This window comes from Wolffia australiana, chromosome 6 (genome assembly GCF_029677425.1).
Source record: "Wolffia australiana isolate 7733 chromosome 6, ASM2967742v1".
Lineage (NCBI taxonomy): Eukaryota > Viridiplantae > Streptophyta > Magnoliopsida > Alismatales > Araceae > Wolffia > Wolffia australiana.
The window spans coordinates 16,847,465-16,875,000 of NC_135840.1; the positions used below are offsets into that span (position 1 = coordinate 16,847,465).

Genomic DNA, 27,536 nt, shown 5'->3' on the forward strand with positions numbered 1-27,536 from the left:
GAGAGAAATGGTCCAGGAAGAGAGTAATCTAGAGAGAGAGAGAAATGGTCCAGGAAGAGAGTAATCTAGAGAGAGAGAGAGAAATGGTCCAGGAAGAGAGTAATCTAGAGAGAGAGAAATGGTCCAGGAAGAGAGTAATCTAGAGAGAGAGAGAGAAATGGTCCAGGAAGAGAGTAATCTAGAGAGAGAGAGAGAAATGGTCCAGGAAGAGAGTAATCTAGGGAGAGAAATGATCCAGGAAGAGTAATCTAGAGAGAGAAAACGTCCCAAATAGGGCGGGGGGAGGTTCCCCTTTTATTAGAGAGCATACAGTTACTAACCGGTATGGACTGGAAAACCAGGGAAAAAGTAAAAAAATAATAAATATATCTTACTTAATGGCCGGCGCTTACTTCGACGCAGAGACGAGGGCCATGTGCTCAATCAAGTCCAGCACCCTGTTGCTGCAACCACACAAGCGAACGAAGCACGCTCTTAAGACTAGAGAGAGAGATAACAAAAAACAAAGAGGCAAACTAGAGTGAGAAAGGAGAAAGAGCAAGGGAAACAGAGAGACACAGAGAGAGAATTGGAGAGGCGGTGGGAGAGAAAGATAGAAACGTTCAAGAGAGAGAAACAAAGAGAAAAAGAGAGACAGAGAAAGAGAGTCAAAGAGAAATAAAGAAAAAGAGAAACAAAAAGGCAGGAATAAAGAGAGAGACAGCAAAAGAAACTCAAAGAGCACTACAGAGAATCAGAGAGGAGGAAGAGAGATGAGGAGGATGCAAAGAAACAGAGGGACAACAGTGAGAAAGAGTTGGAGAGAAGAAAAATAAAGAGAGACAGAAATTCAAAGAGAGAGACGTAGAGAGAAAGAAAGAAAATTCAACGGGAGAGAAGTAGAGAAAGATAGAGAAATTCAAAGAGAGAGAGAAGTAGAGAAAGAGAAATTCAAAGAGAGAATTAGAGAGACAGAAATTCAAAGAGAGAGAAGTAGAGAAAGAGAAATTCAAAGAGAGAATTAGAGAGACAGAAATTCAAAGAGAGAGAAGTAGAGAAAGAGAAATTCAAAGAGAGAATTAGAGAGACAGAAATTCAAAGAGAGAGACAGAGAAATTCAAAGAGAGAAGTAGAGAGAGAGAAAGAGAAATTCAAAGAGAGAGAAGTAGAGAGAGAAATAGACATTCAAAGAAGAGACGTAGAGAGAGAAAGAGAAATTCTAAGAGAAGTAGAGAGAGAAAGAGACATTCAAAGAAGAGATGTAGAGAGAGAGAGAAAGAGAGAAGTAGAGGGGGAAAGAAATTCAAAGAGAGAAGTAGAGAGAGAGAGAAATTCAAAGGGAGAAGTAGAGAGAGAGAGAAATTCAAAGGGAGAAGCAGAGAGAGAGAAATTCAAAGAGAGAGAAGTAGAGAGAGAAAGAGACATTCGAAGAAAAAACGTAGAGAGAGAAAAAGAGAAATTCAACAATAGAGAAGTAGAGAGACAGAGAAATTCAAATAGAGAGTTAGAAAGAGACAGAAATTCAAAGAGAGAAGCACAGAGAGAGAGACGGAGAAATTCAAAGAGAGAGAGTAAAAGAGGAAGAGAGGGCTGTTGATCTCACCTGTAACCCCACTCGTTGTCGTACCAGGAGATGAGTTTCATAAACGACCCAGTCAGCCCAATCCCAGCCTTGGCGTCGAAAATACTAGACCTGATAATTTTAAATCGAAAATAAATCCCACAATCAAGCCATCATAAAAATTCAGAAAAAAAACTCATAAACAAAAGTTAAATAATCAGAAAGAACAGACCTCGGGTCGCCGATGAAGTCATTCGACACGACATCCTCGTCAGTGTACCCGAGAATTCCCTTCATCCGCCCCTCGGCTGCGTACCTGAGGAAAAACAATTACCCCAGAAATTAATTATTAACTACTTAACGACTAATTTGGCGGAGAAAAACTTAAAAAAAAATTGACTGGGAGAATATGGATGTACTTGATGGCAGCCTTGACGTCATCATAGGAGGCGGGCTTCTCCAGCCGGCAAGTGAGGTCGACGACCGAGACATTGGCTGTGGGCACGCGGAAAGCCATGCCTGTCAGCTTCCCGTTCAGCTCCGGCATAACCTTCCCCACGGCCTAGAGAGAGGAAAAATGTCAGGAGACTGCAATGGACTCTCTCTCTCTCTCTCACTCTATCTATCTATAACTGTCTCTTTACACATCGTTCTATGTGGCTCTCTCCACATGTCTATCTCTTTCGCTCAAATGTCTCTATATCTTTCTTTCTATCTCCCTACCTCCCTCCATATATGCCCCCCCCCTCTCTCTATCTCTCTCTATGTCTCTCTCAATCTCCCTATCATAGTTCTGTCTATCAATCTCTATCTCTCTCAATCTCTCTATCTTTCTCTATCTCTCTCTATGTCTCTCTCTCAATCTCCCAATCTTAGTTCTGTCTATCACGCTCTATCTCTCTCAATCTCTCTATCTTTCTCTATCTCTCTCTATGTCTCTCTCTCAATCTCCCAATCATAGTTCTGCCTATCAAGCTCTATCTTTCTATACGCTGGTCTACTCAACTATATATCTCATTAGTATTTCCATATCCATCAGTCTATCTCTCTCCAAGTCTCTATCTCATCTATCTCTCTAAGAATCAAGCACCGCATCTCATCATCACTCTCTCCATCTCATTAGTACCTCCCCATCCATCTAGCCATCTACCGTTGTCCATTTATCAACCAATCTCTCTCTCTCTCTAAGTCTCTATCTCATCTATCTCTCTAAGAATCAAACACTGTATCTCATTAAAACGCCCTCCATCTCCCCATCTCTCTCCATTTTCTATCTATATCTATTTCTATATCCGTATATGTCAGTCTCTTTTTCTAACTCTAGATCTTATCTATCTACCAATATGTCTAACTCTCTAGCTCATCAATCTCTCTCTCTAGCAATGGATGTCAACATCTCTCTTTGACTGACCTTGGCGGCGCCGGTGGAGCTGGGGATGATGTTCTGACCGGCTCCACGACCCCCACGCCAGTCTTTATTAGAGGGGGAGTCAACAGTCTTCTGAGTGGCTATACATAAGTAAAATTAGAAAAATGAGGGAGCCATCCTTGGGTACACAATAATAAAAGGAAACAACGAAGAGATTCAAAAGTAGAGAGAGAGAGTGAGAGTGAGAGAGAAAGAGAGAGAGAGTGATGGAAATGACAAATGACCGTCAAGTAGGACTCAAGCAAGCGGATAAATGGATTAGAAAAAAGAGGAGAAGAGAGAAGAACATAAATATATTCAAGAAAACAAATTGTTTCAAGAGGGGTATTGAAAGAGAGAGAGAGAGAGAGAGAGAGAGAGAGAGAGAGAGAGAGAGAGAGAGAGAGAGAGACAGAGAGAGGAGAAACTGACACCAAGAGTCCCTTTTATGTCTTGGGACGGGTAGAGAGAGAGAGAGCAAGAAGGCAGGGACTCCCATTTATGTTCAGAGAGAGGTAGAAATAATAGGGGATGACGAAGACTCCATATCATGTCTAGAGATGGCTAGAGAGAGGAAGAAAAAACATTAGTAAAGACTCAATTTTATTATAGAAGAGCAAGAGAGAGAGAGAGAAAGGGCAACAAATATAGAGAGAGAGACGGGAGAGAGAGAAAATGAGGGGGACAAACAAAAAGAGGAAGAGATGGACAGATAAATAGATGAATAAAGAAGGAAATGATTCATCAAAGCTAGTTCAGAGACGGACAAAGATAGAGAGAGAAAATAAAATGCCCACAGAGTTCCCATTTATGTCCACCTACGGGCAGAGAACGAGACGAAAAGACCAAGACTCCCATTTATGTCCAGAGGGCTAGAGAGAGATAAAAGAAAGAAGATTCAAAAGAACACCATTTATTAAAAAAAAGAGAAAGAAAAGAAAGACAGAATGGGGAGAAAAGGAGAGGGACAGACGGAGAGAGGAGCGACACATATAGAGAGACAAACAGAGAAGAAGAAGATGATCAAGAAGGAAAGTGAAAAAAAGAGAGTCAAATGAACAGAAGAGCTACCAATAGAGAGATAAACGAGGGAGAGATATACAGATGAAAGAAGAGACAGAGATAGAGAGAGAATATTTACCAGTAGTAGCATGGACAGTGGTCATGAGACCCTCGGCGATCCCGAACTCTTCGTGTACCACCTGCATGAGAAGATGATGCGTAGTCAAAGGGAGATGACGTCAGAGAGCGAGTTGGCGAGGACGGGGAGAGTGCCTTTGCCAGGGGCGCCAGGCAGTTGGTGGTGCAGCTAGCGTTGGAGACGACGTCCATTCCCGGCTCATACTTCCTCTCGTTCACCCCCACCACGAACATCGGTGCATCAGCCGACGGAGCCGATATCACCACCTTCTTAGCACCCCCCTGAAAAGAGAGACATGGAGAAGACTTAGAGGGACAGAGAGAGAAAGAGAAGAGATAAAAAGAGAAAATGAGAGAGATGCAGAGAGAGGTACAAAGGTATAAAAAAGCAGAGAGAGAGAAAAAGAAAGTGATACATTGATAGGATCCTTGATAGGATCCTCAACCTATTTAGGGGTAGTTTTGTCATGTAAGCCCATAGGGGCATTTCAGTCATTTGGAAATTCTGTATTTCCTTTAAATAGGGATGCTCTCCCTCTAGGAGGGCAGCCAAGAAGATAGAAGAAAGAAGTGTTCTTGTCCCCTCTCCTCGTCTAGGTCTGGTCTCCTTCTCTCCCTCTGCGATCCCCGTCCTTGTGATCGTCTCTACCTCACCGCATCTTCAGGCGGCTTGTCCTCGGCCGATCCCTACCCCCCTCTGCTCGGCCTCCTCTCTGATCATTCCCATTTCACCTCTCTACCCTAGGAATTTCTACCTCGCCTCGTCCTCTACCCTCCTGATACGAACCTAGATCCCGGATCGTATCATTTAGGGGTAGGATCCTTGATAGGATCCTCAACCTATCATTTAGAAATGGAGAGACTTAGAGGGACAGAGAGAGAAAGAGAAGTAATTTTTAGCGCCCATATCTTTTCTTGTTATATTCACATTTACCTTTTTGCCCTTATGTGTATCTTCTGATGGCCTCTCATAAGAGGCCCAATATTGTAAAAACCCATGTTAACATCTCAAATAGAGATGTGTGGGCGTCATAGTTGAAAGAAGAGTTTTTCCTCTTTGTGTTAACCCTAATGGCCGTCTAGGGTTGGAGTGCAAGATCGACAGTGATAAACAAATAGACATATAGAGATAAAAAGAGAAAATGAGAGAGATGCAGAGAGAGGTAAAATGGTATAAAAAAGCAGAGAGAGAGAGAGAGAGAAAGAAAGTGATACATAGAGCTAGAGCGTGCGTGTGAGATACAGAGATAACAGAGAAAATGGGGAAACTAGAAAGAGTCAGAGTGAGAGACAAAAAACTAGAGAGAGATAGAGAAAGAAAATAAGAGATATATAGAGGGAGACAGAGGGATAAATAGATAAATATAGAGTAGTGAAAGAGAGAAACTACAGCTATATAGGAGACATGGAAAAGTAGAGAGAGACAGAGGGAGAGCGAGAGATGTAGATAGAGACAGAGAAAAAGATAGACTGAAGGGTAGTGAGAGAGGCTACGAGAGGACACACAGAGTGTGTGGGAGAGGAGAGAAAAAAGACAAGAGAGATAGAGAGAAAAGGGCGAGATAGGAAAAGGCTTTTGCAAAACTTGAACTCATGACAACATGTAAATAACATATGCACTAGACAAGTATGTTAAGTTGGATATAATGTGATAAAATAAAAGAAAAGCAGCAACGGACAGGATTATCCAATTTCTTCCCATTATGTGTGGCGGAAACAAAGTGAACAGTATCTTAATTTGTTCGATGAATCCACTCATGCCATGGATAATCAACGGACAGGATTTGTCAACGTTTTGATGAATGAAAGGGGACTGACCTTCAAGTGAGAAGATGCCTTGGAGAGGGTTGTGAAGACTCCAGAAGATTCTACAACGTATTCCACCCCGGAATCTGCCCAGGGAATCTCCGCTGGATCCCTGGAGAGTCAACGGCCAGCAATTAAATATTATTTTAATGGAGGAAGCCCAAAAGTCAACGAAGTTTCATCTGCCTGAAGGTCAACGGCCAGACCTGGCGCTGGAGATGACGACTGTTTTCCCGTTGACCTCCAGCGTTGAATCGTCAACCACGTTGACTGTTCCCTTGAATATACCATGTGTGGAATCGTACTTGAGCATGTATGCCTACAAAATGTCAGGAGAAAAGAAGCTCAATTTTAGATTTTTTACACTACTGGATTATCTAATTGGAGAAATTATGGTCACAGTTTGGTTCTTGATCAGAGGTAACCAAAATAAAACTAAAAAAATAGATATGTAATTGACAATAAACAGCCTAAAAGTAATGAAAAACTGGAAATACAAACTGGACCAGATTTTTTACCATGTATTTGGCGTCAATGAAAGGATCATTGACGGCTACAACCTCAATGTCATCCCTGGCAGTTGCTACACGGAGAACCAGCCTTCCAATGCGCCCAAAACCTATGTGATTGAATATTTCGGGATTAAATCAAATTTCATAAATTTGTACATCAGAAATTATCGTCCTTGGCATTCACCGAGATGAATGAGGGGAGGTTGAAAGATCATCAAGCACGGGCAAGACCACAACATGATTATTAAAAACATGGTGAAAGAATCATCTGATTGGATTGATAAATGTGACACAAGGTATGGGAAAGAAATAGAAAAGTTGTGACCAAAATTAAAGAAAGGAAAGATGATCAACAATTTCCTTTCTAGTAAAGCCAGAAAAGTTGAGGACATGTAAAGGTATCGGATTGGCCAGTCGGTCAATTGTACAAACTCGATCTAGATAGGATTAGGATCAATATGAGACTGACTCTGCCAAAGGATTCAATCAACATGCAGGCTTTTACTACAAGTCGAGGACATGTGAAAGTATCGGATTGACCAGTCAATCAAATGAGTCGATCAATTGTACAGACTCGATCCAGATAGGATTAGGATCGATATCAGACTGACTCTGCCAATCCGATCAAGAAGCCTGTTTTCAAGAGAACGAATGATTGCATGACAGAGGAGAAATAATTTTGATAACTATGATTTTCTTTTATGATCAACTAAAAGATACCACAATTGATCGAACCTATAAATCATGATAGATTTTTTTGAAGAAATATAAATCATGATAGATAGAACTGAAGAAATTGATCTGCTTAATTGCTATAAGAGTTGACCAACCGATTGATCATGATCAATAAAAAAAATGGTGATCCTGGTCTACTCGATGCTTGATCTATCCTTTTGATCTTTTGAAAAGCAATCGATTTATAATGTATCAATTTCCTGATCCGATTGATCAATTTGATCAGTAAAGACAACCAAACCCCTGAGGCTTCTGTGATTTAAGTCCCATCATTTATTTTGATATAAAGGTACAATTTCACAAAAAAATTGTCTAAGATTTCATTCAAGGAATTGCCAAAGTATTCGTACGAGACAGAAAATAGTTCTCCCCTGAATCAATTGACATCAAGAAGAAGCTCAAAAATTTTCACCCGAAAGCTAGGCTAAAATTAAAAAGGAATCCAGATTGGCTACAAGTACATGGGCTGAATATATTCTTCACACATGAAAGAACTGAGCGGCAGCTTTTCTTGCTGGGCATAAACTTATGTACAGATGATAAGAGAGAATAATAAAACATGCGCTGACCAGTAATCAGTTTGCGCCAATTTGGCTAAGTGAAAGTAATTTAAAGTGATATGATGAGGACGTGAAGTGAAATATGTAATGTAGGCTACTGACCATTAATCCCAATCTTTATCTTCCCGCCATGCGATTTGCCTGGAGAGAAAATTTCAATAAACATATGGAAGACAGAGTAAGAAAATGAGACAGACAAACGAGAAATAAATTCAAAAATAAGAAATCTAAAATTGACTTTAAATATCCTACTCTGGACTCGAGGAGGGGCTTCAGTAACGGTGGCCTTGACAGACTGCGGAGATCTAGAATTCAACATTCTGATAAACACGGATGAAAAAACCAAGAGAAATAGAATGTCAGATAATTTTTTTTTTCTCCATGAAGCTTAAGGCAGAGAAAAGAAGCAGGATTAATAAAAGACAAGAAAGGACTTTACTCTAATGGAGGTGTTTGTACACGAGACATGGCCAACCCCCATATGCTTGATCGGTTCTCTGTACGAGACTTCAAATTGTTGGGCACCTAAAACATCATAGAAGGATATACTTTTAAAATCTAAAGGAAATAACATATATAGGAGAAATTAATCGATGGGCCGGAGCAGCATGACGGAAATGAGCACACATGCGATTCAACGATACAAAAACTCAAATTGAAATCAGGAGGGACAAATAACTTAAAATCAAACGGCGTAAACTTCCTCTTTAATTCCAAAAAAAATAAAGAGAAAGCCAAGGTCCATGTAAACTGTGGGAAACCGAAAACAAGCTTGAGGGATCTTGTTAATCACAACAAGCTGGAGCAGCAAGAACGGATTGAACACAGGATATTGAACGATAAATAAACACAGTTAAAGTCTCCCTGAGAGATAAAATCACCCAAAATTTAAACGGCAACATCTTCCAGTTCGATAGGAGAAAAAAAAAGGAAAAGATAATTGCATTCAAAGAAACCTTCAGCCTGTGAGGCAATTCAAACAACAAAAACATATTAAATTAAACGATCTGACAAAGCGCAGAAAACCGGAGAAGCGTCTAGTGAACAACCATTCATCTCCCAGAGAGAGAGACAAAATAACGTAAAATTAAATGGCAACATCTTCCTCTTCAATCCGAAAACAAAAAAAAAACGGAGAAATTCAAAGTCGACAAGAACCGAGAAACATCGCGTCCGCATGCTTCAAAACACAGATGCTATTAAACGATGAATAAACACCGTTCAGTTTACCGGGAGAGGCAAAATGACGCAAAATTAAACGGCAACAACTTCCTCTTCAATCCGAAAAAAAAAGAGAAATTCAAAGTCGACATGAACCGAGAAACATCGCGTCCGCATGCATCAAAACACAGATGCCATTCAACGATGAATAAACACCGTTCAGTTCACAGGGAGGGACAAAATAACGTAAAATTATGCGGCAACAACTTTCTCTTCAATCAGAAAACGGAAAAAAAAAGAAGAGAAATTCAAAGTCGACATGAATCGAGAAACATCGCGCCCGCATGCATCAAACCACCGATGCCATTAAACATCACTTCACAGGGAGAGACAAAATAACGTAAAATCAAACGGCAAAATTCAATCCGAAAACAAAAAAAAAACAGAGAAATTCAAAGTCAACATGAGCCAAGAAACAACGCGTCCGCATGCATCAAAAAACGAAACTAAAACGTGATTCAAACTCCAAAATCGACCAAGATGGATGCAAATCGACCTTAACAACGATTCTACCGCCAGTCGCCCCTGCAGAAGATCTAACCGCGCCGTCGCAGCAACGATCATTCAAATGCACGGCCGATCTCACAACCGACGACATCGCCATCGCGAGAATCGCTCAAACCTTCTTCTTCCTCTCGATCTCTCCGCCAGAACCCTAGATTCGTTCCTCGGTGCAATCGAAGAACAGACTGTGTTGTTAGAACTCAGTCCGTAGCGAGAGGCGTATTTATAGCTCCGGTTTGCGTGGAGAGAGAGAGAACAGCGAATCTCGGGGGAATCTGAACCTCCTGCTGAGTTGGCAGCCCACGTTAGAATCTGCCACGTGAGATGCCACGTCATCAGGCCCCAGTCAACGCTGGCGCTGACAGGTGGAATCGTTCGTAGGGCGGCAAGTGTCCATCTTACAGATTCTTTAACGCCACCTGTCATCACCTTTACTTTCTGCTGACGTCAGCCCTAAAAATAGCGATTGGACTGTCTTTATCTCGGTCTCATGTCAGCCTCCCCCTTGGTCTCCGAGTCGGCCCCGGCCTTGGCCTCGGCCTCGACCTCAGGTTCGGTCTCGGTCTCCGTCTCGGTCTTGGTCTTGGTCTCTGTCTTGGTCTCGGTCTTGGTCTCGGTCTTGGTCTCGGTCTTGGTCTCGGTCTTGGTCTCGGTCTCGGGCTCGGTCTTGATCTCTTTTTCAATCTCGGTCTTCGTCTTGGTCTCCGACTCTGTCTCAGTCTCGGTCTATGTCTCAGTCTCGGTCTCCGATTTTGTCTTGATCTTGGCCTTGATCTTGGTCTCGGTCTCGGTCATGGTCTCTGATCTCGGTCTCGATCTTGACCTCAGTCGTGATCTTCGACTCCGTCTCACTCTTGGTAACTGTCTTGGTCTCAGTCTCGGTCTCGATCTCGATCCCAGTCTTGATCACAATCTCGGTCTCAGTCTCAGTCTTGATCACAATCTCGGTCTCGGTCTCAGTCTAGATCTCGGTCTCAGTCTTAGTCTTGATCTCGGTATCAATCTCGATCTTGGTCTCAGTCTTGATCCCGGTCTCGGTCTTGGTCTTGACCTCAGTCTCTGATTCGACCTAGGTCTCGGTCTCCCTCTTGGTCTTGGTCAAGGTCACGTGTTGGTCTGAGTCTCAAATCGAAACCGAACTGAAAGTTTGGTTCACTAAAAAGGCTGACCGACAGTCTCGGTTTAGTCTAGTCTGCACAAACTTCAGTCAGAGCGTGTCTAGGGAGGGAATTTTAATCTGGTGCTGAGTTGGCAGCCCCTTTTTGCTTTCATAGTTGAAAATGCCACATAAGCGCGCCACTTGAGATGCCATGTCAGCAAGTCTTACATGCCTCCTATCATTGCATGTTTATAGCTCCACATTGGGGGAAGAGAAAAAAGTGTTCGACGAATCTGACCTGGTGCTGATCGCCACCTAAGTTGCCACATCATCGTTGGTGGCAGGATCTTGTGAGCCACGTGTCATCGTCTCATCGAACAACACTATATATTAAAACCCCAAAATGTATTTATTATTAAAAAATGTCTTCTTATTTTTTAAATGGAGCATATGCATCAAGTTGCCAGGGAAGAAGTGGGGATGCGAGTAAATTTTAAAATAATAATATTTTAAAGTTGGTATAACAGATACTTCAGCTTTTATTATTATTTATGTGGAACCCATTAAGTAATATATGAAATGATACTGGAATACTATAGAAAAGAGATGACATGTGTCTCTCTTGTAGGCATTCTGAAGGCAGATATTGAGGGTGCTTTAATTTATTTATTAATTTTTTTGCATCTCAATTATTTGACTCAGGATTGTGATTGACCAACGACCCAAGCTCAAGCATGGAAGAAGATTATATTAATATGCAAGACATAATAACGCAAGTGGTATTAAACTGAGATGCCCTAGTCATTTGCTAGGGTCATTCTGCACATCTAGATGTGACATGATATTTGCATGATTATGACATTCTTCCTAACTCAAAAAGACATCACCATAGTTTGTTAGGAAATAGGTTGTCACAAATTCAAACCTTTCCGAAATTTAAAAATATTTGAAGAGAAATGGCAAGATATGTTTAGATCCCAAAAAATCATCAGAATTATCGTGGAACATAAATAAAAGAACATAAACTCACATTCATGAAATTTATTTTATTATATTAAAATTATATAAAAATGATAAAAGTTGAATTATGTTGTATTTCCAAAACTTTGAATAAGAACTCACAAAGTAGTCAATGCATATCTAGAGTGATATGTATTATTAAGTTCAAAAGAAGTTAATACTATGTTTAAACATGGATCCCTATGTCGTGACATTCAATTTACGATTAGTAATGAGCGTAATCCGACCTGTGATGTATCTATCGTTATTTGGGTACCGTATTAACTTCTTTTGGCTTATATTGAATCGAGAAATAAGTTTGATTGTACATCTTTTAGATTTTTGTATATTTCATCTAGAAATTACCCAATTTCTCTATTTTTTATGGTACAAAAGATATTATTTCTACCAATTAATTTTATTGGTCGTACACTTGGTCAAATTTTTATACTAGGTTCATTGGATTAGTATTATTCTGGATATGCCAAAATAGTTCCATTCAATTTAATAAATACCTTCTTTCAGAATTGAGAAATTCTCTGGGTCCATTCTTTATTATTCTATTGCTTATTACTTTTATTTAATATTTGGACAGAATGCCTTTACCTACTATTACTAAAACTTAAAGGAAACCTCTAGAAAACAATTGAAAGAAAGGAAAATGACAAAGAAAGGGATGTAGAAAAAAAACTTTGGAACCTGAAGAACTCACCAAGTAGTTACTTCAATACTATACTGATTGATAAATCCCCAAATCTTGTGCTGGGAAAATAAGAAAGGTGCTTAATTTTTTACATGTGTGGGCTATCCAATATTATTTTATTGGAGATATTTTTCCTTCTCTCTAAAATCTACTTTGGCTTCCAACCTTCACTCACAGAATATCACTATGGAACTGATTTTGAAAGTTAGGTTAGATGATTACATAATCACCAACCAATCAGCTCTGTGGACAATATTTTATGAGAAGAGCAGTCCACAATCAGCAAGTTCCCAAACACGAAGTTTACGTAGAAAGTGTGACGAGGAAAAAATAGGTATAGGTGATGATATGCAGCATAATGTCGATCATCTCATTGTTCTTCCAACAGTATTTATTCAAATTATGCAATTAATTTTTGTTCTTCTACAGCGATTTGCCACATTTTTTATCATTTAATGTGAAATGAGCTCGGCTTGGTGCAAATGGGTCTGTTCGAAAATATAATTAAAGATGGAAAATTCTCGATAAGTTTTTTTCATGGTTAAATTTACAGGGCAGATTCAAAATTAAAATTACAGAAAAAATTTGGAGTGATGAATGTTGACATCACATTACACATTATTACGTATTGTAGGTTGAAACATGCATGGAAAATATTTTCAGAATTTATTCTTGATAACGGTTGCTCTCACTATGCATTTTCACACACTTAATTACCATTTTATGCTATAGGTTAATATGCCACGTGTTATCATATTTTTCATACATATGTATTCAACCCTACAAATATATAAGTTGATATCTTAAGGGGGTTAAACATTCAAAATTATGTATAAAATGAAGTGAAATTATAGTATGGAAGTTGGCCTCAGTCATGATACTTAATGCCAAGATATTTGGACATTATTTTCAAATAAAATTAGCTTATTAATTCAATAAATACTTTCTATATTTTTTTAATATTATTAAGACATTTGAGACCTATAACATAACTAGAGTGGGTATTTGGATGACAATGGGTTGTGACATCAAGCTAGAGGGTCTTTAGGTCACAATAGAGGATTAGTGGGTCGAGGTTTGGTTGAGCGTGCTTGAAAAGATGAACTCAAATCCATGAAAACCATATCTCATCCTCCCATGATTTTTTGATATCATGTTATGTGTAGTATGTTACAATGCTGCATTTGGCCAGTTATTATTAAATAACACAACACATCCCTTTGATCTTGAAAAATATAAATGATTGAATTTTTTATTTTTAAATAAAATTATATCTATCACTTTTTCTCTCTTTTATTTAGAAACATTCTCTATGAAGATTGTCACTTATAAAAAAATTAATGCCATCATAGAGTGTAGTTTTTTGGTAGAAATTTGAGATTTACAGCTTTGTTTTTTGTTGAAATAATGTTGATATTGGAAACATGTGGTTTAAAAGCCAATCTGACACTCCACATCTCATTAAATATTCATTCATTTTTAATATATTAATTATAATACATGTGCGATGCCTATAATTGAAGATCCCAAAAATATTCAACAGTTAAGGGAATTAAGATGAGAGCATGATACAATGATCACTTATATTTAAACATGTGCTTATAAATTTCCTATTAGAAGGATAATCAAGAAAGATATCTAAATATTTTATCGTAATAAAACTGTCTAATTCCCGCTCATACGATGAGTATGGTCAAACCCACAACAATTAGTGTAGGGACATGGAGGATAGATATTTGATGCTCTTTGGGGTAAACATTAACTAAATTAATTTCTATGAATTCCTGAATGATATTACAGGTAACATCAATCAGGTTGGTGTATATCATAGTTTTTGAGCTGTCCTTAGACCCGAGACACCAAATAGACCCAATGGATAGCTCATCATATTTTGGCTACAAGCTACATCAACAAGCGCAAAGAGATGTTATAAATTACTTAAATCAAAATGTTATAAATTACTTAAATGTTATAAATTACTTAAATCAAAATGTTATAAATTACTTATGGGATTCTAAAAAATCTTAGTTCGAATACATCAACAAGCCCTCAAAGATTATCATGTGCTCAAGATGGGATCATCCACCCTTGGTATCAAAGAAGATTAACTCAAATAGGAAGATATATTTAAATCTCTAGCTAAGATATTGAAAATGTCAGCAAATATTCTCCAATGATTTCAACACGCATCAATACTAACTACAAAGCCCGACAAGGGTTTTTTGGTTAAGCATACACTTAGTAATTTAGGATTCCCACGAGGATGAAAGATTATAATATAGATTAACAAATAACAATAAAGGTTCCATGAAATAATTAACATACTCATTTTTATCTTTTGGAGCATGATATGTAACTTACTATTTCATGATTAGCTACTTACCCTATTGATACAATTTAATCGATCCTTGATTAATTAGTATATATGTTGATAAGGGGACAATGAGATGGATGTACACTAACATGGATGAATAAAAGAATCAATCTAAGGTGAGGATGCTTAATAGAGATCCTTATGTTCCACCAAGACCACGACAAAATTGAAAAAATCAAGGTGGATGTAAGCCCCCTCTTCTCAGTTGCCTCTTATCAAACACCCAAGACACCAATAATGAGCTTGATGGATCTATGAAACTCACTCTATTTCAACCAGCCCACAAAGGATGGAAGAACATTTTAGAATGAATTTTACCAAGATCCATACCTCAATTTAGATATCAAAGGGCATGGGTGGAAATAGGGGATAAAGATAAATCTAGCCTCAAAATTTCAGCTCAGTCTATTTGAATCCTAAGACATCGAGATCTGAAGTTGGAGAAATCCTAGTCTCCCTTTTTCCCCTTCAGTTGTGCTGCTACTTGCTCGTTTTCCTTTGGTGGTTGAAAATCAATAAATATTCATCTTTAATGACTAACACAATCTCCTTGGTTTCTGTGATCGGTAGCTTCATGAGTTCCACTTGTCGTCCAGATAATATGAAGGCAAAAGGTAAGTTTTTAATTAAGTAATCATTGTGTGATATCAATCATAATGCTCACACATGCCTTTAACGTCAATCAAAATGATTGCATGGTGGGGCGACATTGATTGTGATGCCAATCATATGATGCCATGTCACCACATCAAAGTTAATTATTATTTTTATTGATCTCTGCATGTATTTGTTACACTTTTATCACTTATTTTTTCAATTTTTCCATGTCACCCTATAGATTAAAACATAAAAAGGTGTCAGTGAATGATTGGCCATTATGGCTTCACAGTTTGCTATGATCCATTACTTGTCTTGGGCTTTGATTTTTCTTCAATTTGTATCTAGTAATCTCAATTCAAATTACCTAAGTCTTGAATTTCAATTAAAAACTCCAAGAAGACGTGAGAAAAATCCACTTGAATCTAGGGACTCACATGAGGTCACACTTAGAAATCAATAAAACACAAAAGCTAGAACATAAAAAAATAAAGCACTCATATGACATTTAAACCTTAAAAGTTGAATATTGCAAGTGCTAACCTTAAATTAACTAAAGTGTTGATAAAATAATTTTTATTGACTTCTTCAGTGTTATCACATGTTCAAAAGGGTACTAATCAATGCACATAAAATCAAATTCTAGACACATTGAAGTGTTAGTTTTATGTTGAGAGGCTAATAGTTTGAGACAAAGTCCGCAATGACACTGATGAGTCATATGACAATGCATGTCAAATAATAAGTTGGTTTTATTGTTCCAACATTTGTCATTTTTATTTAGAAACCATATTTTACCGACATTTAAAAATGCATCGTCAAGTTAAAAATGACGGTTTATGCCAACAATGTATTGTCTAATTGTGGTCCATTACATCTACTTTTAATGGATGAAGTGATTTTATAATTGTTACTCATAAATAAGTTAATTTTAATATAATATTGAATGAAAAATGACATGTATATTAATCTGCTTCAAGAGAAGAGTATGGATAATACATGTATGGAAGTGTGAAACACTCTTATCATTATGATGAAAAAGATGGTACTACATTTATTCCTTATTATGAACTAATAATTATTACTTGAATATCTGTTCGGATTAAAGATAATAATAATTGAATGAAACTTTTTGTCTAAGTTTTAAACATGTGTATTTCTCATTGCCTCACCAAATCTGAATTCCATTCGTGGCTCTGGTGCACCTACTTCCCACATTCTTCCCCAACACCTGCACTCACTATCTCCAACTGATGGAGAACATCAAGACGACGCCAACGAGTCATTAGCGGAGCCGTCATCGCCGTCAATAGCATCGCCACCAGTCCGAGTCCAGCCCGACCGGCACGCCAAAGGTGAAGACACTGGGGTTTAAATACCCCCCCGTAGAGCACGTTCACAAGCGCATCGTTATGTTTCGTCTTTGTCCGTATCATTTTTCGTCGTCATTTTTGTTTTTCACGTCATTTTATTTCCTCTGTCATTTAGTTGTGTTTTAAAAAGGGGGGTCCCTTATTGGACTCCCCTTGTTGGACCCTTCGTAAGGGGACCATCATGGCCCTATATAAGGCCATGATGGCCCCCACGTTCTCTTTTAGATCTGGAATTCTCGTGTTGCAGTTACATTCCCGTTTTCAGATCTCACCCTAAGAAGAGAAGGAAGAAGAAGAGGAAGGGAGAAGAAAGGAAGGGATACTGATCTAGCAGAATACCGCTGGTATGCGCGCGTTAGTTGGTTCTGACAAGCGACCATAAACGTGGGAATTCTGGCTTCTCCGCACGACTTAGAACACCTCCGGGGTGCCCAACGAAAACCCATCGCTACCTTCCGAAATCCTCAGCGTTGCTGTTCTTGTGTCGGTCGTCGTTTGCTTGACGATGGTGCGATGCCAGACAATAACCAGCCACTGTGGAATCTCAGCGCCCAGTCAACCCGAAGCTTCCTTGTGAGCCTTCGCGGACGTGCCCACCGCGAGCCTTTGCGGACGTGTCCACTGTGAGCCTTCGTGGATGTGCCCACCGTGCGATTCTCAACCGCCCAGATTCCAATCCGCCAGGTCAATGAGATAGCCCTTGGATTCCCGTTCCTCGAGGATGAAACTCCACCGGGCTGATTCAATCTGCAGTGTAACTCACAATGATCATTGCCGTGTGGGAATAGTGCAGTACATCTCTCGTCGGATCCACGCGCATGCGTGAATCCTTCGAGCAACGCCTGTGCAAGGGTGCTGTCTGCATGCATCCAGTGCCGCCGAGGAGTCCTCTCACGATCTGGCCACTCCAAGATTGTTTCAAGCACTCGTGACACCACCTTCCCCCCAACGCCAAAGAACAACGGGCGTTTCACTGCTTGCAATCACGTTTGCACCTTTTGGTGTCACCCGAGCCCACCGGACACCGCAAATCACCGATCTCTGGCTGCTCGCCTCGACCGGATACTACTCCGTTGGTCTGCCCTTTTGCGAAACCGGATATTGCTCGTTGTCAGCCGAATTGTTTGGTTACTGCTGCTAATCACACAACGGAGTCCTTGCCGCCGTCTATCACGACGCTGTCGTAGTACCCGCATCGCTGTTCTATCGAAATCAGCGTGGCCTGCATTGTGCCTCGCCTCCAGATTATTTGTGTTGTCCGTGAGATCTTCCTTCCTCATCCTCATTTGTCTACAACGTCTCCCTCCAGAGTAGTGTCACCGCCGCCAGTCGAGCCATCTCTGTGCCTGTCTGGAGCCCGCCTTCGTCTACCTGGCCACTTCGACTGTGCATCGACAGAGTTCTTCAACGGCGAACGCTGCCACCAACGAGGTACGTCGTTCCCCTTTGCTCATCAGTTACATTACTTTCTACAGTATATTTTTTGGCTGCACTCCACCTCGCTCGGGCTAGTTTAGGTGAGAGCGAATTATTTTCGAGAAAACTACTTGCGAGCGTCTTCCTAGGTACAGGCTGAGCCTGTCCGTTATGTGCGAGCCCCTACAAAAATATTCCGTTCGGTGCCGTAGTAACCATCGTCGCTCCGATGAGGGTTAGAAGGTTACAGTCACTGTCACTGGTCGCCCATTTTGGAGCTCTGAGTTTGGCGAATCCAACGAGTCGGGTCTTGCACGTACATCCGCCTAGGTTCATTTGCATCACGTAGTTACATTCACTTTAGTGAATTCCCCATCGGACGACGCCATAACCCTTCCTCAACAACCCCCACCCAATTACTAGTCAACCTCTGCCACCCAAAAGCTTGTTGGACTTTGTGTCTTTGTTCAATTAGATTTGAAATCATTTATGAAATAGAAGACTGAATATGGAATGTATATTAATAATGCAAAAATAGATGATCATATTTCTGGGCATGAAACAACTTTTGGAATCACTAGCTTCCTTGGATGAGTTTTTTCAAGACTTTCATACTTGTGGCATTTAGACATATCCATAAAATCTGATTTCCTCTCAACTGACATGATATGTATCCATGTAGGATGATGGATATTTTGAGCATTCCCTCAAATTTTCCTAATAGAAATCCAATTCCCTTACAAAAAGTAACAATTGGGAAGAGCAAGAGAAGAGATGGCCAGGTACTAAAAAAAGGTGTGCCCTCCCATATTTATACCCTCTTAGAGAATTTCAAAAAGTTAATGGGAAAATTCTAAAAAAGTTCCTATCACTATGAAATTTTAAGTTTGAGGACTTATGGTATGGTTGATAGTCTAACATTAATCTGTCATTCGATTAGTACTGATGTGCATCGGGGATCATCGGATAACACCTTCTCTAATATCCTTACTAGCTTGGCATCGTCTTCCATGAGTCAGTCTCCTCTTATACCACAGGTGGATGATCCCGTCTTGACCACTCAATGATCTCTGTGAGCTGCTTACTACATCTGAGACATGACTTGTTTGAACACGTGATTAGAGGCTTGTAAGTCATAGTCAAAATGTAGTCGTCCATCTATGAGATGTCCTTGGTGTCTTAGGTCACTAGATCACTTATACAACCGCGACATGAATTAACCTGATTGACATTTAGGTATAATTTTATTCAGGGATTCATTGGATCAATTTAGTGAAATTTTTCTCCAAAGAGCACCCACTATCCATCCTTAGTGTCACCACACTAATAACCACAAGATCAACTATACTTATCGTATCGGTAGGATCAAATAGAGCTATTTTATATGCATAATTCGATTTCCATCTCAACTATCCATGGAATAGGAATATTCATAATACATGCTTGAAAACTAGCGATCTTTGTATTATGATCTCATTTTAATTCACTATGTCATTGCACATATTCATGGACTTCATTATAAACATCACATTAGAATAATAATGAACGTAATATTTTATTCAATGAACTCAAAGAAAATATGGTGGTGTGATTTGGCTTGCAGCCATATAATATCCATCACTTACAACATCCAAGCTAGGAATGATTTGAATCTTGTAATTAGAGACCCATAGGTCACAAGCAAAATACAAACATCCATCCGTTAGGTCTCTCTAGAGTCCCAAGTCCAAAGACCTCTAAACAAATCATGATATGAATGAACATGGTTTATAATAAGGTATACTAAGATTCATTGAACTCTTTCCTAAATATAACCCACTATTTGTCCTTTGCATCTCCCTACTAATGATAGGATGAAGACTAAATAATGTTATTCTTTTTGTATATTTTGATGCCCTTCTCGAGTATCCTTGGAATAATATTAGTATTGATCTAGAACACATGTTTAAGGACATGTGATCATATTATTATGATCTCATCTTAACTAACTAAGTCATTTCAAGTATTTCATGCACATCATTCATAAGTATCACATGTGGATTACAATGAATATATTATTTTGTCAAATATTGAACATGATAGAATTATAACGCACCCCTTGCTCCTCTAACATATTCACCTCCTCCCCTCCTTTGTAAATATTTTAAAGATTGTCTACATTCAGGTGTTTTAAGATGTATATAAACTTTCTACATTCTCTAGTGAATATTTAAAACATTTGAACATTATTACTGTCTACTACATAGTATTTTTCATGCCTAAAACTTCTCATGAAGACATGGTAAGTATTTTCAGCAAAAATATGCTTTCATTCTTAAAAGTAAAATAAAAGAGGGTCACTTATAGATGTGCGCATTTGGTTCAGCGGGCAAGTCTAGAGATATGATGTTTCAACAATAAAAATCTCGTCCTGTCTTTGTTCTCTCACCTTCATTTTTATCTGCATTAAGTGTTTTAAATATTATCTATTTGTTTATAATCCTTTGTATATCAATATCTTTAGTTCCAATATGGATGTATTCAATAGGGTAATTCAATCTTGTACCATCCTATTTTTATGGATTCATTTTGGGTGGTATATTTTTGAGCATATAAATATATTTCTATAGTTTTATAATGGTGATGGTGTGTCATTTTACACAACAAATATACTTCCTAGAAAACGAGTGGTTATTGTTTATTCTTACTTTACATTGAGTTTAAATTAAGCATTGGTGTTTGAGAAGATATTGAATATGGAATATGTTTAGTGAATATGATTAATTGAATGATATATGTTGAAGATACTTGCGTTGTTTAACACTATACATGTATTGATAATGACATCCATTTATTTTGAATTTTAAAACTTAATTATTATATTCCTTGTTCAAAACCATTTGAGCATACTTTTTTGCGATAAACTGCTTCTTAACTTAAACATAAACATGAATAATTTTTTCAATGCTCTCCCTCATTAGGAATGACAACTTAATCCCGAGTTGGGAATTATATACTTATTTACTTTTTAGTCAACATCATTGTCATTGCCATTATCAATGAGGTTTGATATTTTGATGTTAGACCGGTGCATGATGGGTTGTGTATCCATAACCAAGAATTTTGGATTTCACTTTAAAAATGGGATTATGCAATAAATTACAAAGTTTACCAGCCAAACGGCTCAACAATTTTATAATTTAAAAAGCCATAAAGACTTCCTGAGTAACCAGAAATATTTATAATATGTCCAATAAATCAAAAGAAAAAATATTTTTATGGTTTTGTGTACGAATCTCATTCAAACCCCATCTAGATTATACTTTTTTACACATTATAGGTATATATTGTTGCAGTTTTCATAATTCTGGAGACCCATTGAAAAATTCTGTGATCATGAAAATTCAAAATGAAAGATGTTTTTTGTTATGTAGACGTCCTGTATTTATTTATTCTTGAAAAATATTCAGGCAAAATTAATTTTAGGAGAAAAAATAAAACAGATTAATGGAGGGTGAAAAATTTCAAGATACTATAATATTTGTATGTTCTGTAGATTAGAAAAGAAATGAGAATGCTTCTGATTTCATGAATCAGCTATAGGTGAATAAGAAAGCAGAGGAGATTTTAATTTTAGTACGACTGTCCAATACTAGTGGTAAGATAGCCTGTCAATTCAATTTTAAGGATAATATAACTAAAATTTACAAATACCTTAATAAAAAAAGCTTAATCTCATGGAAGAAACCATTGTATATCGAAGTGACTAAGTAAACCAAGGGCTTTTGTCATTTAATTTTCTTATTTATGCTTACAATCTCCCATGGGTCGGCCTAGATCTTGATCAGAGAAGTTGAGTCAGTGGCTCCCTTAAGGATCATCTCTTTGGCTGTCCATATCAGCATGTTGGATAATTAAACGATGCTGCTTATGGGGCATCAAGCCATATCAGCTCCAAATGAAATTCTAAAGAAATTTGATAAATTCCCATCAGAACTAAGTAACCTAATATCAGAAAATGTTTTCGAACATCCTTCAGGAGAATTATAAGTAAGCACCATCCAGAGAAAATGACATTATTTATGTTTTTCTTTATTCAGAGAAACCAAATAATTCATCAAATAAATAATAAAAAATTATGAGGGCCCTAATAAATGATCAATGAAGTGATAGCTGAATGATATGTTTCATGATGATGGAAAAAAAAGTACGTGAAATTCCTACAGTTTTTTTCCAATATTTATGAAGATTGGTCAACCATATTGAAAAACATCATGAACGAATTAAAGTATATTTTTTATCAGAATAATAAGAAAAATGAAATAATTACTTCCTTATCTAAAAGTTGGGAAAAAATCTCTCAATATAAAAAAATGAATTTCATCAAAATAATAAAAAAATGTACAATTGGAATTTTCTCTTCTACTCTTTCCCCCTAATATGGGATAATATACGTGCTGAAGGGGATAAATAAAGTTCTTCTGATGAGTAAGATATTGATCAATTAACCTGTGATAAAAATGATAGATCTTTGTGCTGTTCCCTATCCTAAACAAGCTTAGTAAGAATCATAAAAGACCAAATTTTTTTGATTGATAGATGAATCTATAATTATATTTCCACATTTAATATAGATTTTATGGTTTACATTTTACATTATTTGAAAAAATAAGTATAAAATATATTTACTTTGGAAGTATGGAGAAAATATTTTTTGAATCTTTATGTGGTGGACTTGAAAGTTTCATTTTCCTTTAAATAGGGAAGATGAGAAATTTAATTTAAGCATTTAGTGCTTTCTTATTATATTTTTTGGCTCCTGGGCAGTTAGCTTCCCCATCACAATGGCTCAATATCTTCAAGGACGTTCAGAAAACTTCCATTTCTTATTGAAAAATTGGATAAATAATCCAAATATAAAATGAAATTACATCACGTAATGTGCCATGTCAGGCTGGAAAAAACCAATGACCAGTTTTTTAGGAAATAGGTTCAGGGTATAATGGCTTGAGGTTTCCGAATGATTATTTCAATAATAATATTATTTTATTATTTTTATTCGTACAAATTTTAACATTTAGTAAATAAATAAAATTAAAACCACAAAATCAATGGTTTTGGTTTTTAGGCGATAAATTTTATTGATAACTTTAATATCTCAATTTAGTATGTTTAACTTTAAATTCTTTTAACGACTTAAAATTAAAGGTAAGATAACAGTTCATACCAGTAGTGTTATGTCTTGGAACATAAGAGAGCATGGTTAGATTTTTTGGGAAATAGGTATGGGTTTATTATTTCCTAATGAAAAATTTATCGCAGAATTTCATTTTATAACCTTTAAACACTATAAAAATAATAAAATATTTATATCATAGCACATACAAGTGAGGAGGAACCTGAAATATCATTGAAATACACTTTCTTCAACATTTCAGCTTATGTGAGATATTCCCTTGAGCAGGAGAACTGATATACAAACATTATAGACACAACTCTGCTGGAATTGCATAATATATTTTCAGACCAATCGCATCACCAAAGCCCCAATTCCTGGTTCTCTGTCAATGCTATGATGAAAATTGTCTCCCTAAACTACAGAAACTATTATCAAAATTCTTGGACCAATGACTTTTCGTTTATGATTAGATGAATGTTAGAGCTCAAATAGGTTATTATTTATTTTGTTTTATTTAAATGAATTTCACCAACTTTGACAAAGTTTTCTGCACCATTGTATGAAAACTTGTCGTTTAAAATATCAAAAGCGGCATTTAGAAAATAACCAACTAATCTAAGTATCAAATATCTATTTGGTTTGTGGTGAAAGTTACACGTCAGGGTAAACTTCTTTTTATAAGAAAAGAAGAGGGCAGTGCTGTTGAGACTACTAATGAGCTGCCTAAACTTTCTAACATTCCAACATTGACACTTTTTGATGGGATTCTTGTTGTTTGTTTCTAGTGAAAATTTCTGACACAGGCTTACAACAACAGCCAAAAAATTGTGATCTATATATTAGCGGATCATCCACCAGGCCAAAAAGAACTTTATTCTGTTTTAGGTTGATTGAAATTGGGTGGGGGGGATGCGGTGGAGAACTGAACAAGAAAGAGCACAAGATTACATCGAATAATAAAATTGTTACAAATTTAAATTGTGAAAGTTGATCTCCCTATATTGAACTTCAGATTACAGTTTCAAATTCAAATCCTGTTAATATGAAATTTAGGATGTATATTAGAAATATAGACATATTTAGAAGTGAGAGTAAGCTTACATTTTTTAAAACATGTCATAATTTCATTTTGCGTACCTAAAATCATTCTCATTATCAGAAAACGAAAAAATGTGACTTTTATGTGTTATAACTAATAAATCAACAATATTTTTTCTGTAATATTTCAGTTCATATCAAATAAAATCCTTTGTTCCAATTTTTTTCAGATCTTTTCAAAAATGAAAAGTCTTTGGTGTCTTTTGATTCATATCTTATAAAAGTAAATAAAGTCTGTTATGTTCTGTATCAGATCTTATAACATGAACGTCTTTATTCTTTTTTGTGTCAGATATTATAAAAAAATGAAAGTTTCTTTTCTGTTCAATAGCAGATTTAAAATCACATGACAGAGTGTTTCATTTTTGGTTGTGAGTGATTAAGACAGATACTTCCTGTTATGTTCTGAGTTTCTATGTGATCTTACTTTGGAATAAAAAACAAACCATATGTACCTGATGTAGTTCTTTGACTATTTAATCATCTAAGTATAGAGAAAATTTTAAGAGCAAGGGTGAAATAATTTGATTAATTACCATTCTTGCTATACTATTCTATGTTTTCATATCTTGAACTTTACTATGCATAGTTAGTACATATTAGCTTCTTCCTTTAGACTATCCTACGTGTGAATTGAGAGAATAATAAAACCTGATCAACATATGTTGAGCTACACTTCTTCCTTGCGAACACACCAAACTTGAGTATTATCGATATACTAATGCCCACAAGATGCTGAAAAATTGAGAAGGGGACAATAAAAATCATCACTGTGAAAACTTGAATGATAAATGTGAAGGTGGCATCAGCTATGAAGATAATTTCAAAGACATGAACTATATAGCAGTTTCATGAATGTCACTGTGGCTGTATAGAAAAAGTGTGGGTACTAATTTGTTCAAGCTTGATATGATACCAAGGTTGAGTAAAAAACCCTAATTGATGTAGCAGAACCATTAGGTGCATAAAGTCAAGCTGTGGGTGATCTATGAGTGAGGATCCATGGAAGAATAATACTCAGAAGAAGATGTATATAGGGTGGTTCCCTAAATCTGGACAAAAACTATGTTTTTGTTGTACGTCCACTGGAGAGGGGACCTCCTTAGGATATATAGAGTCAATTAATGAAATATCAAGAACATAAAAGCCAATAATTTATTATATAGAATAATTCAGACATGATTTACTTATCACATAAAAAAAACAATAACAAACTTACTTTATTTACCTCGATTTATTCAGACATGACAGAGTTTAGTTATTCAGTGGCATACCAGAATATATAGGTCCAATAAGATATTGGCAACCGTTGATCGCTGGTTCACCAGTGCAAACTGAAGACAAATAAGCGAATGTGAATTGTGTTCATGCAGCCTTCACTTTTTAAAAGGTTTTTAAGAACATTTTAATTTTGGTTCAAATGCAAAAAGGGTATCAGTCATCCAGTTGCTAAAGGTAGATATATGAAACAGACAAAACATTCCAGAGTATGCTTTTAGATCTTTTACAAAATACATATTATAAAAAATTTATAACTAAGTTTCCCTGTTTATTGATACAATGGTTAAACATCATATAGAATACCAACTTCATGAGAATGAAAAAAGAATCATTGGCTCATTTCTGTAGTAATTAAAGAGAGGCATGCATAAACAAGGTAGACATTTGGTTGACTAAGGAAAGTCGATAAAAAGGGTTAACACAAAGAGAGAGACATAGAGAGAAATATAGAATGTGAATGGTGTTTATGCGGCCTTCACTTTTTTAAAGCTTTTGAAGATCAATGTGATTTAGGTTCAAATGCAAAAGGGTATCAGCCATCCAGCTGCTAAAGGTTGATATATGAAACACACAAAACGTTCAAGAGTATGTTTTCAGATATTTTACCAAATAAATATTGTAGAAAATTTATGACTAACTAAATTTTCATGTTTATTGATTCAAGGGTTAAACACCATATAGAATATCATATTCATGAGAATGAAAACATAATTATTGGCTCATTTCTGTATTAACTAAAGAGAGACATGCATAAACAAGGTAGACGTTTGGTTGATTAAAAAAAGTTGATAAAAAGGGTTAGCGCAAAGAGAGAGACATAGAGAAAAATATAGAATGAGGGGAGAGAAAGAGAGACAAAGGGGGAAGAGAGGATAGACAGACAATGGTTAGAGAAACAGAGACTGAAGAAAGGAAGAGAAAGAGGCACATACAGAGAAAATAAGAGTGAAATAGATGGATGTGGAGAGAGTGTGTGAGCTAGAGAGAAAGAATGAGCTAGAGAGAGGGACAGAGACACCGAGAAAGAGCGACAAAGAGAGCCAGAGAGAGAGCGAACAAGTGAGAGAGAACAAGAGAGAGAGGGTGAGTGAACAAGTGAGAGAGAACAAGAGAGAGGGACAGAGAGCAGGAGGGAGAGAGGAATCAAGTGAGAGAGAATGAGAGAGAGAGACACAATGAGGAACAGAGAGAGACAGAGAGAGCCAGAGAGAGAGTGAGCAAGTGATAGAGAACATGAGAGAGATAGAAACAGAGAGAGAGAGCAACTGATACAGAATTAGAGAGAGAGAGGGGGCATGTGAGAGAGAACGAGAGAGTCATAGAGAGCTAGAGTGAGTGAGCATGAGAGAGAGAGAGAGGGCAAGTGAGAGAGAACGAGAGAGTCATAGAGAGCCAGAGGGAGTGAGCATGTGATAGAGAGAGAGAGAGTGAGCAAGTGAGAGAGATAGATAGAGAGAAAGAGATGTAAAGGTCGATCCTCGCGTTGAGATGAAGAGGTTGAGAAGAGAGAGAGAAGAGGGACAAGAGAAGAGATGTGGAGAGGAGAAAGACATGACAATAGGATAAAGATCACTTCTTATTCCCACTTATTTGATCTTAACAATTGGTTTGTATTTATAGATGTACCGTACTAAAAATTATAGAAAGTCTGCTACAGTATAACGGTTTGAGGATTGAACGGTCTAGACCATTCGATCTGTTTTAATCATAGCCGTTATAACTTAATATAACCGCTATGGAGCAAACGATCTAGACTGTTCGCTCGGTTTAAATCGTAGCCGTCATAACGGCTGAGGATCGAACGGTTTAGACCGTTCGATCTGTTTTAAATCATAGCCGTTATTGATATAACGGCTATCTCCGATATTTTCTTCCTATCTATCTTTAATTCTATCTATCTTTTGATCCTATCTATCTTTAATCCTGATCTATCTTTGAACCTATATGTTTCCTATTTTGTCTAGTCTCTAACGAGTATGGAATACGTGCGTTATTACTATCTAATCTTCACT

At 37.2% G+C, this 27,536-nt stretch overlaps 1 protein-coding gene across 1 annotated transcript; it reads right to left on the reverse strand.

Moving 5' to 3' along the window:
* Positions 1-253: 253 nt before the first annotated feature.
* On the reverse strand, positions 254-9,629 carry LOC144704705 (glyceraldehyde-3-phosphate dehydrogenase GAPCP1, chloroplastic-like). The gene is made up of 14 exons (XM_078577221.1): positions 9,419-9,629; positions 8,141-8,226; positions 7,954-8,021; positions 7,804-7,842; positions 6,413-6,513; positions 6,101-6,213; positions 5,907-6,006; positions 4,224-4,370; positions 4,090-4,150; positions 2,952-3,049; positions 1,960-2,102; positions 1,773-1,856; positions 1,583-1,672; positions 254-443 (listed from the first exon to the last, which is right to left on the reverse strand). The coding sequence occupies exons 1-14, from the start codon at positions 9,524-9,526 to the stop codon at positions 389-391; spliced, it is 1,293 nt and encodes a 430-aa protein (XP_078433347.1). The 5' UTR covers positions 9,527-9,629; the 3' UTR covers positions 254-388.
* Positions 9,630-27,536: the final 17,907 nt, after the last annotated feature.

Excerpts from the sequence above, each read along its gene's own strand:
- LOC144704705 (XM_078577221.1), bottom strand. The coding sequence starts at position 9,526 with ATGGCGATGTCGTCGGTTGTGAGATCGGCCGTGCATTTGAATGATCGT. Across the intron at positions 6,214-6,412 it reads TCATTGACGCCAAATACATG|GCATACATGCTCAAGTACGA; the intron begins GTAAAAAATCTG and ends GACATTTTGTAG. Across the intron at positions 1,673-1,772 it reads GACTTCATCGGCGACCCGAG|GTCTAGTATTTTCGACGCCA; the intron begins GTCTGTTCTTTC and ends TAAAATTATCAG.